Here is an 11,749-nt window from a genome sequence, read left to right as displayed (position 1 = left end):
AACTATATGTAATATTGTTATCTGTGTGCTAGGCTCCATTCTAATAGCAACTCTCGGGGCCTCTGCTCAGGATGTCTTTCCCTTTCCAGGGGTAGTTGAGGCATCATTCTCTATTTGCTCCCGAATGATGTCCTGCATAGTGCACAACATCTCCACTATCTCCTCCTCCTTTTGTGTCATTAGAATCTCCTATCCTTCCTACTAAGGTACACTTTCAGTAGCTACAATGTTTGTCGAGCTTCCTCTCGTGCAATCTTCTCTCCCTCGTTCAACAGCTACAGAGAGATATCAAAGATGAGACCCCCTAGTTGTTTAGTTTTGCCTACAAATATTATTGCATTTCTATCAAGACATTTAAAACTCCCCTTAAACATGTCCAAAGGATCAAAGGTAGGTTATTACTTTCTCCTATTAGCAATTCTTTCCATGAGAGTCTGTATGGGTGAAAGGGAAAAATCAAGGTGTAAAGCCATCTTAAATTTTCCACACTACATAGGCAATTAATAAACAAATGGGAAATGCTCTCTACTTCTGTTAGCATATCAAGCTCATACTATTCTCCTATTAGTATGTATGATCGACATTAGTCTTGTCCAGCTGTATTAGCAAGTGTGGGACATTAAATAAGTCAGTGGTCTTAGACCCAGTGTGAATGGTCCTATGGACCTTAGTACTATTGTATACACTTACTCTATGTGTGTGGTTAAGTGAGAATCGATGAATGAAGAAGATGAGAGCATGCTTGCTCCTCACTCCGTCTCTGCCTCTCTCAATCTCAACATGGTATCAGAGCATATGGGAAGAAGAAGACCTGAAGATTAAACTGTCAGGGTTGAAGAGAACAAAGGACTGACTGTCATTTTCCTCCATTGCTCTAACACAAGTTATGCATTTGTTCATGTGAGACTCTATGCTTCATGGCAGCAGTGAAGACTTGTCTGGGAGTCTTTGGGAGCATCCTTGAGCACATTTGAGTGCTCATCATCATCATTATCATCAACAATAGCTACTGGTCCAGGATCAAAAAACAGCGTGACTGCGCCTGTTTATGTTGATGCCTTCATGGTCTGCAAATCATCAAATCCATCATCCAACATAGACTGACACACAACTTGTCTATGCTCTTTGGAAGGTCATTGAAGTTCTGGATATGTCAGTACTTGATCATGGACTCATTAATGAGCTTGAAGGACTGTTCACATATCTGGAATAAATAATGGACTGTTGTATACAAGTAACATACGGCAGGTATGCATCTCTAACATGAGACAGGAGCATTCAAACATGCTCAGAAGCATCATTGAAGCATAGGTATACACCAGGAAGACATATTGACTTGATGTCATGCATTGGAGCTGGAATTATCTGAGATCTGTGAGTTTATGACAGGCTGAAAATTGTCATAAATTGTCAACAATATATACTCATTGGCCTTGAAGAAGTACATGCCTTTTGTTACCTACAGGGAGCTGTATGGTACGGGATATGACTGTTGAATGCTATAAGCATTGATATGAGAATTGAAAGCTCTTAAAAACTGAAGTCTGAATTTGGAAACAAATGTATTTACAAGGTATTGGTTGGTCATAAACAGTGAATGCATTATATGACATTGCCTCTTACAGATAGAGTGTCTGCGGATGCTTGTTTGGTCATGTATTGACCTGTACACATAGTGGCATATGTATGAAGTGGTTTGAGGATCTCTTGGGCTGAAATACGTCTTGGTTTGATAGTTTATTGGCTGTATACAATCTGTGAGCAGATTTATGTCACTTGTACTATGAGCATATTTATGTCACTTGTACTTGCTGGATATGCACTGTTTTGTGCCCATATGGTTATGCTTGGACTGCTACATGTACTAGCAGCTGTCTATGAAGGTTTGGAACATGTATGACATGTATATGACTTAGTTTTGGCTTTGATTAAGTTGCTGGTCACTAACAATTTACAGTTTTCAGACTGTATGTATTTATCCTGGCAATGAGGTTGCAGTGACTAAATAGTGTCCGGTACAACATGGCTAATGCAGAGAGGACTGAAAACATAACCCAGATAGTGGGGGAAAAGCTTGACAGTAACAATTATGCCCTATGGAAGTTCCGCATGGAGAACTTCTTAATAGGGAAAGGCTATTGGGAGTTGGTGACTGGAGCGGAAGCTGAACCTGAGCTCCCAGATCAACCTACGGCTGATCAGAGACGATTACACCGAGCTTGGACAGAAAGAGCTCGTAGAGTCTTGCACTGGCTCTCTTTATGTATCTCAGATGCCATCGTAATGCAGATAATGAACTGCAACTCTCCTAAGGATGCATGGGACATTTTGGTCAAGTATTATGGCACAACCACAAGTGCCAGGAAGATACAGTTGAAGCAGAAGTTCAACAACATGGAGAGGAAGAGCAGATCTATACAGGATTATGTCACGGAGGTTAAGACCATTGCGGATCAGTTGGCATCTGTTGGTTCACAAGTTGAAGATGAAGACATGGTTGCTGTGACTTTGAATGGCTTGGGGCCTGAGTATGACACTTCTGTGTCTGTGCGGGCTGAAATGCCTAATTTCAATGAGTTGGTTGCATTGCTTATCCATGAAGAGGTTAAGCTTGGCTTGGCTACAGAATCTAGCAGTTCTAAAAACAAGGATGCAGCTTTCTATTCCAATCAGCGCGGCCGTGGAGACCGTGGTAGAGGCTATGGATTTGGCAAAGAAGGCCAGCAAAATGCATCCTATGGCAATAACAACCAGCAGGTATCGAATGCAAGAAGTGGTGGAAACTTTAGAGGCAGGGGGGGATCTAGCCCTAGAGGTAGAGGCTCCCGGCAACAGCAGCGTCCATCTGACAATCCAAACAAGGATAAGGATTGTCATTACTGCGGGAAGTACGGGCATATTGCCAAGGACTGCTGGAAGAAGCAAGGCAATCAAAAAGGCAAACAACATGGGCATTTTGCTACATCTAGTCAGGCATATGATACTTCAGGAGATAGATTGTTTGCCTTGCAGTATGTAAAAGATAGAGTTACTGAAAAATGCACTGATGATGCAGTTTGGTACATTGATTCAGGGGCATCGAACCATATGACTCCTCATGGTGATCGGTTCACTGATATGGTGGCTGAAAAAAATGGCTATGTCTGTACAGGTGATGACATGCAGCATAGCATTGAGCATAAAGGCAAAGTGCCTCTTGTGGTTCATGATGGCAAAAAGAAAAATTTGCATAATGTATTGCATGTTGTTTCAATTACGAAGAACCTACTGTCTATTGGTCAGATGACGGAGCAGAACTTGCAAGTTAGATTCAACAAGCATGGTTGCTTTATTGAAGAGTTTGGCAATGGATGCAAGTTGATAGCTCGCGGTCACAGGAATGGTAGAACATTTACTCTTGATGCTACCTTGCCAAAGCTGAATTCAGCTATGTTTGCCCATGGTTCTGGCACTATCAGAGACTTGGAAATTTGGCACAAGAGAGTGGGGCATGTAAATTTGCAAAGGCTGCAAATTATGCAGAAAAAACAGCTTGTTACAGGTTTACCCAAGTTTCAATATTCAGATATTGGTCATGTATGTGATGCTTGCCAGTTTGGTACAGTCAAGATTGCCATTTGTCAGGCATGTAAGGCAAAGTACATGTTCGTTGCAGTTAGTGCACTCTGATGTTTGGGGGCCAACCCATAATGCATCCATGGGAGGCTCGAAGTATTATGTGACATTCATTGATTATTACAGTCGCTATACTTGGGTTTACATTCTGAAGACAAAGGATGAGGTGTTTGCTATTTTTCAGCAGTTTAAAAAGCAGGTTGAAAGGGAATTTGACTGTTATATCTCTTGCTTGAGATCAGATAGCGGTGGGGAGTATGTATCAAATGAGTTTGACAACTTTTTGGCTCAAAATGGCATATGCAGGCAGCTTACCTGTAGCTACACTCCTCAGCAGAATGGGATAGCTGAAAGAAAGAACAGGGTCTTGATAGAAGCTGCTCATGCCATGATGAATGAGAAGAAGATGCCACTCTATTATTGGGCTGAGGCTGTTATGACAGCCATGTATATCTTGAATCGGACTCCCACTGCAAGTATTCATGAGATGACACCGTTTGAGAAGCTGTATGGCTATAAGCCAGATGTAAGTCACATGAAAGTTTTTGGTTGTCTTGCTTATGTGTATATTCCAGATGAAAAAAGGAAGAAGCTGGATCCAATAGCTCATAAGTGTGTTTTCATTGGGTATTCACAGGAGAAGAAGGCATACAAATGCTATGATCCCTCTACCAGGGAGACCTTGGTGAGCAGGGATGTTATTTTTTATGAGATGGGTTATTGGTATGTATCACCGGCTACAGAGCCATCAGATATGCCTTCTACTCATGTATCCATAGTTGATATGCAGCAGAGCACTGCTATGACAGGACCTAGTAGTCAGACAGCATCCCCATGGATAGGGAGATTGAGAAGCTCACCGTCCACACTGACACCAGTATGTCAGTGAGGGGGAGATGTGATGTCGTGGACAAAGGAAAAGAGAAAGTTACTGAGGATGTATCTGGGATGATGACACCTGGTAGAATGACTTCTCGATATGAGTCTACTAACACTTTAGATAGTGAACTTGGTATTCCGACTGTCTATACGCCTGGTGCAAGGCAGAGTAGGTACATTCTGCCTCATGAGAGAGGGAGATCGAGCAATGCACCACAGCTTAGACACTCACAGAGGGTCAGATACCCTATTGACAGGTTGACATATAGTGGCTACACTGCAAAGCATTATGCTTATATGACAAAAGTGATGGAGATCAAAGAACTAGGTACATATACTGAAGCAGTGGAAAATGAGAACTGGTGTGCAGCCATGGATGAAGAAATGAATGCCTTGGCTGAAAATAAGACATGGGATCTTGTGCCACTGCCTGAAGGAAAAAAGACCATTGGCTGCAAATGGGTCTACAAAATCAAATGCAAGTCGGATGGCAGTGTGGAAAGGTACAAAGCCAGGCTGGTTGCTAAGGGGTATGCCCAACAGTATGGACTTGATTATGAGGAAACATTCAGCCATGTTGCCAAGATGGCAACCATATGCACTATGATTGCCTTGGCTGCTACTAGAGGCTGGAAATTACAGCAGATGCACGTTAAGAATGCATTTCTTAACGGTGACTTAGCAGAGGATGTCTATATGGTTCAGCCAGAAGGGTATGTTCACCCTAATTTTCAGCATTATGTATGCAAGCTGAAAAAGGAATTGTACGGGCTGAAGCAGGCTCCAAGAGCTTGGCATGCTAGGATCAGTAACTACTTGCAGAGGTTGGGATTTACTGTTGGTAGGCCTGATCACAGCCTGTTTACAATGAAGACTGACAGTGGCTTGGTAGTGCTGGTCATATATATTGATGATTTGATAATCACTGGTAATGATGACTTGGGCATACAACATGTAATGAAGATGCTGAAATCTGAATTTGACATGGAAGATCTCGGTGAGTTGAAGTACTTTTTGGGTATTGAGGTAATCAAGGCTGAAAATGGTTCATGGCTGATGCAGAAACATTATGCCATGGAAATGCTAAAGAAGTATGGCATGGCTGAATGCAAACCATTGGATACACCCCTTGATCAGAATGTCAAGTTGGACATTAGCACTGGAGCTGAAATTCAGGATGTGATTATGTACAGGCAGATGGTTGGAAGTCTGCTGATCTACTTGACCATCACCAGGCCAGATTTGAGTTATGCAGTTGGGCTCATAAGTCAGTTTATGCAGAAGCCCAGGAAGCCACATTTGGATGCTGTTAGGCGGATTATGAGATATGTTAAGTCCACTGTAGATTATGGGTTGCTCTATATGAGAGATAAGCCCTTGAAACTAGTTGGATACACAGATGCAGATTGGGCAGGATGCTCATATGATCGCAGATCTACGAGTGGTTATGCTTTTGGCCTTGGAAGTGGCATGATCAGCTGGAGCAGCAAGAAGCAACCAACTGTTGCATTGTCTAGTACTGAGGCAGAGTACAGGGGTGCTGCATTGGGAGCATGTGAGATTTCATGGCTGCTCAAGCTTATGGCTGATTTGGATATTCAAATGGATGCTCCAGTGACCTTATTATGTGGCAACCTCAGTAGTCTACTCCTGGCAACGAATCCAGTATACCATGCCAGGACAAAACACAGAGGTACACTACCATTTTATCAGAGAGATGGTTCTTGCAGGGAGAGTAGATCTTATGCATGTGAAGACTGATGAACAGGTTGCAGATATCTTTACCAAGTCTTTGGGTAAAGATAAGTTTAGTAGTTTTAGACAACTACTTGGAGTTCATCAGATGATTTGAGCTTGAGGGGGAGTGTTAGCATATCAAGCTCATACTATTCTCCTGTTAGTATGTATGACCGACATAGTCTTGTCTAGCTGTATCAGCAACAAGTGTGGGACATTAAATAAGTCGATGGTCTTAGAACCAGTGTGAATGGTCCTATGGACCTTAGTACTATTATATATACTTACTCTATGTGTGTGGTTAAGTGAGAATCAATGAATGAAGAAGATGAGAGCATGCTTGCTCCTCACTCCGTCTCTACCTCTCTCAATCTCAACAACTTTCCTGTTGCATCAAGTACAAATTCCATTGCCAATGCTAATTTTGTGTGCCTTTTCTTGGGTGCAAACAACCTTATGTAAGATCATCCATAGAAGGCATGATATCTTAGTGGGCAGACTTCTAGTCCAAACATGCTGAAATCGATACTCCCATTGGTAGTTGTTCCATTGGAGTCCCCACCTCTGGTTTAGTCTTTGGATCAATTTTGTGTTAGATCAATTAGTGGGCAGACTTCTAGTCCAAACATGTTGAAATCCATAATCCCATTGGTAGTTGTTCCATTGGAATCCCCACCTCTGGTTTAGTCTTTGGATCAATTTTGTGTTAGATCTTATTAAATTGGGAATAGGAAAGAGGGATTTCTTGCTTGTCCAGTTGAATTCCTGCATATTAAACTTTGAGTTACACTGCAAAAAGGCTAAGTTAGACTCCTTGCATGCATATTTCCTTCCTATTAACACTTGGAGATTCTAGTTATTTAGTCTAAATCTGGTTTTCAAGATGTTGTCATCGATCCGTTTTCTTGCCATTGGATTCCAGATATCTCTCCACACTCTTAAGTCCTTTCTTGCTAAGTTTGGAGGTTGTTTTATAGCGTTCTTCCTTAACCGCCTCCACGTGCTTAGCCACATTGAAACTTTAGCAGACCAAGTCATCATTTTGGTATTCTTCACATGGGTAATGAGAGGCTTATACCTTTGCTAGGCCTCCCATAGCTCCTTCATATGGGGAGAAACTTTTTTGGGGTAGGAAAAGAAGTGGGGGGAGAATGACGTATGGGCTAGGAGATTGGTCCATCTGGAACATGTAGTGGGGCGTGAAGTTTTGGAGACTACTAAGGAAAATGATTGCCCAGTCCTCTCACTTTTGAAGACATCTTAGAACCCACTTACTAGCTTATCTGCCATGCTATGTATATCAATGATTCCCAATCCCACCAAGATTCTTGGGTAGAGCATACAAATTCCATGCTACATTAGGAACCTTGAATTGGTTTGAATCCCCCCCCCCCCCCCCAAAAAAAAAAGAAATTCCTGCAAATTGCTTCCAATTGGTTAATACTGGATTTGGAAGGTCTCTAGTAGGCCAAGTAGTAGATGCATGCTAGAATAATGATACGGTTCAAGACGACCACTTTGGAAGCAAAGTTTTGACTAAGGTGGTTCCACCTATCTAGTTTATTTTTCAGTTTGCATTACCCATTCCCATCTCTGTTTAAGTAACATAGTAAAACCCATGGGGATTCCTAATAATTTGAATATTTCCCATTCATGAATGGGTTGACATCCTATTGCAAGGATCCATTCAGGAGGGTTCTTGATGTGGTTTTGGATCCCTATTTTACTATGGTTAGGGTCGTTGTTCAAGGTTGTATTTGTGTCATTTGCAAATAGTTTCAATATTATTTATCTTTGTCCTCTTGGAAGCTTAATGCCTTTCACATTTCCCTTTAGCACTTGGTCCAGAATTGACCACCTGAGGCCATCTGCAACTATAGCAAATAGCAATGGAGGTAGTGGATAGACTTGTCTAATGGAGCATCTTAGAAAGGGTTTGGAGAGGTCTCAATTAATTGCCACACTGGTTGTTGCTACATTCCCAAATAGGACTGATATGAATTTTATGCATTTCCTTCCTAATCCCATATCAAGTAAAGATTGAAGGATAAAATCCCATTCAAGTCTGCCATAAGCTTTGTCAAATATATCTTTAGAAAGACATAGTCTCGCCCTTTTTGTTTGCATTTTCTAAGCCCTCCCATATGCTAATGATGGCATTTAAAATGTATATTTGTATCTTCCCTTTATAAACCCTTTCCTCTCTTTTCTAAGCCATATATACAAGTAGGTATCTTACATATAGGTGGGTATCTTCAATTTCACCTCCTATAAATGTTTTGCTTGCTCTAAAAATAACGGTCAATAGCAGGATGTGTCATACTGGACGTCATGGCTGACAGACGATGCATTGTCTATTGTATACCTACCTGCGGTAAGCCTACGAATATATATGCGTCTTAGGGATCAGCTCTGTTCTTGCTGCAGCAGCAGCCATGGCTTCTTCATCGTCGTGCGTGGATCTCTGCGGCAGGGTTGCCATCGTGACCGGTGGCTCTCGCGGCATCGGCCGCGAGGTCTGCCTCGCCCTCGCCCGTGCTGGTGCCTCCGTCGTGGTCTGCTACCAGAGCAACCCCGTCGCGGCCTCGGAGGTCGTCTCCCTCATCGAACAGGCCCCTGGCGGCGGTGGCACCGCCATCGCCCTGCAGGCCGACATCTCCGATGCCGCACAGGTCGCACCGCTCTTCGACAAGGCCGTCGAGGCCTTCGGCCAGGTTAACATTGTCATCCACCTCGCCGGCATCCTTCTGAGCAGCTATCCCTTGCTGGAGGACACATCCGTGGAGGATTTCGAGAAGACCCTGCATGTCAATGTCACAGGCACCTTCCTGGTCCTCAAGGAGGCTGCGAGACGCATCGTCCCCGGCGGGAGAGGCCGCATCATCACCGCGAGCTCGTCCATGGTGCACATCCTGAAGCCAGGCTATGGTGCCTACGTCGCCAGCAAGGCCGCTGTCGAAGCCCTGACAAAGATCCTTGCAAAGGAACTCAAAGGGAGGAAGATCACTGCCAATGTTGTCGCCCCCGGCCCGGTCGCGACAGAGATGTTCTTTGCTGGCAAAGACGAAGCTACGATACAGAGTTTCAGAGAGGCACCGCCTCTGGAGAGGCTCGGCGAGGCCTCTGACATCGCATCGCTCATCCTGTTTCTTGTCAGCGATGGTGGAGAATGGGTGAATGGGCAAGTCATTAGGGCCAATGGAGGGCTTGCCATATGAGGAAATCTTGTGCTTCTTAGGGTTGCAACAACAATCGGATCTGATAGGCTTCAGGAAGCCCACAACTTTTACTGTATGAGCAGATTGGTGTGGATCGTTTGCCACCACCAGTGATATTATTACGGTGTGGCATCACAATGCATACCAATGATGGCCAATATTCATGTCTATATGTCTCAAAGTAGTCTCCACCAATCCTCCTGGATGCTGGAAAATGCTCTCATTTTTACAATAGCGAAATTATCCTTCTCACGGTGCACACCTGCAAAAGATGTTCTCTTTGTGATGTCCTACATGGATGTGGTTCCCAAACAGATGCCTGTTACATGTATTTCATGTATTGAGTCTATGGTTTTATCAGTATGATTATGGTTCTGGTGAGCTCGTTTGATTGTATCTACTAGCACTGTTGCTGAATCCTGAGTACCTTCCCTACTCACGTGCAGAACCACTAAAAGAGCCAGAGCAGTACCCTGGTCCTTAGTCCCCCACTTTCTACTGCATATATGGGCCTTCCTTTTCTTGTATCGGCACAGTTGTATTGGCGGTGGGTTCTCTCACGCTTTGATTTTGTAAAACGCTTTGATTTTGTAAAGCATGGTCTGGAGGATCATCAGACACGCACAGGAGAATTGGATTAATTACCAACGTGCTTCTTTTTTGTTTTAAGTACAAGCAAGATGGGTCTCTAGAGCCTAATGTTTTTCTCATCAGCTTTTTGGCTTGCCTTTAGGACCTCAAGTCACCCAGATGGCACCCGGGGGTGTGAACCATTCCCCATCTACCTAGAATTTCAGTTATGGCAAAAGTTACAAGTTAGAACATTTATAATAGGTTACAATGATTATGGCAAAAGTTACAAGTTAGAACATTTGTAATAGGTTTCAATGATTATGTTGTATACAATTGGAGGATATTTTATAATGTGATAAACTTGCACTTGTTACGCACTCAACACAGCACAGAAAGGTAACATGATATGTGAGCTTAAGGTATACTCTTGTATTATTCAATCCAAAAAGCGGGACAACATAGATACATCCCAGAACAACACCCTTGTGACGCCACATATAAGAGGATTCACCACTGGCTATAGAGAATCACACGCAGTGTGGAAACAAGGCAGAGCTTTGAGTCACTACTACTCCCTATATAGGTGCATTTGGCATGGTATAGTTATAAAGCCTTTACACTCAACCTCACTTACTGGATTGCTGTCCTCAGCAACCTAAGGGTATCGCTTTTTATTTGACTCATCCAGAGTCTTAATACAGCTTTTCCTATCAAGCTTGTCAGTGTCTTCCGGTCTATGTGACTGCGGGGTCTTAACACAATCTATACTATCAGATTGGCCAGTGTCTGTCGCACTAGGACTTGGGGGTTTTAACACAACCTTTGCTAGCAAGCTGGTCAGTGTTTGTCCATCTAGATTGGATTTTTGGAGCTTTGTTGGATTTATTGATGTTGGGATCACCATGTGGGTCCACACTTGACTCAATTATATTTGAGGAGTGGAGACATATTGGGGTCTACGACGGAGAACCGCTTTGTGGGGTCTACGATTGAGAACCGCTTTGTTTGGTTTGGAGAGGCTCAAGGGTCGTTGGAAGGAGTAGGGGGTTTTCCTCGAGCCAAAGGGTGAAGGCGTCTTTGTCGCATTCGCAAGCCTCTGCTTTTGAGATCCAAGTAGCCTCCTTGAGTGGACGCTCGCGCCACTTGGTAAGGTATTCGGGGAATCCTCTTTGTTCCCGGCTTCGGAGAAATATCTCTATTTCGAAGGGACTCTTGAAATGGAACATTGGTACGCGCCGTCCCCATTGGTTGTCTGGATAGAACCTGCGCAGAAGACAAGCATGAAACGCATTATGAACACAAACACTGTCTGGCAGATTAAGTCTGTAGGTGACTTCATTCAGCACTTGAGTGATTTGGTAGGGTTCATATTAGCGGTGATTGAACTTGGGAGTCATGTTCTTGGGAAGTGACATATTCTTAGAGTTGACTAGGACCATGTCTCCTTTGGTGAATAGTACGGCCTTTCTCTTCTTGTTGGTTTACTCGGTCATGGTGATTTTACTTTCCTCGAGGCTCTGCTTGGCTGCTGCATTTCGATCTCTCCATTTTTTCAGAAACTCTTTTGCATCTTAATCTTTCGCTTTGGTTGCTCCGGATGCTAAGGCTAGTGATGTAATGACTTCTTTGCCTGTGGCTAATTCAAAGGGGGTATACCCCATTGCTGAGTGGATGGAGCTGTTATAGTGGAATTCCAAGACATCAAGATACAAGGCCCAGTCTTTCTG

The 11,749-nt window shown here is 43.3% G+C and overlaps 1 protein-coding gene across 1 annotated transcript; it reads left to right on the top strand.

Annotated features, from left to right (window-relative positions):
* Positions 1–8,579: 8,579 nt before the first annotated feature.
* On the top strand, positions 8,580–10,047 carry LOC148023307 (short-chain type dehydrogenase/reductase-like). Its single transcript, XM_087696346.1, has one exon. It carries the CDS (start codon positions 8,667–8,669, stop codon positions 9,447–9,449), a length of 783 nt encoding a protein of 260 aa, XP_087552472.1. The 5' UTR covers positions 8,580–8,666; the 3' UTR covers positions 9,450–10,047.
* The last annotated feature ends 1,702 nt before the right edge of the window (positions 10,048–11,749 follow it).

This window comes from Lygodium microphyllum, chromosome 16, assembly GCF_053477565.2.
Source record: "Lygodium microphyllum isolate KBCC chromosome 16, Lygodium_microphyllum_v1.1.10, whole genome shotgun sequence".
NCBI classification, from domain to species: Eukaryota; Viridiplantae; Streptophyta; class Polypodiopsida; order Schizaeales; family Lygodiaceae; genus Lygodium; species Lygodium microphyllum.
Note: the sequence above shows the minus strand (reverse complement) of the source record. Positions and strands in the feature narration are given on the sequence as shown.

Coding starts and splice junctions, on each gene's coding strand:
- LOC148023307 (XM_087696346.1), top strand. CDS start 8,667: ATGGCTTCTTCATCGTCGTGCGTGGATCTCTGCGGCAGGGTTGCCATC.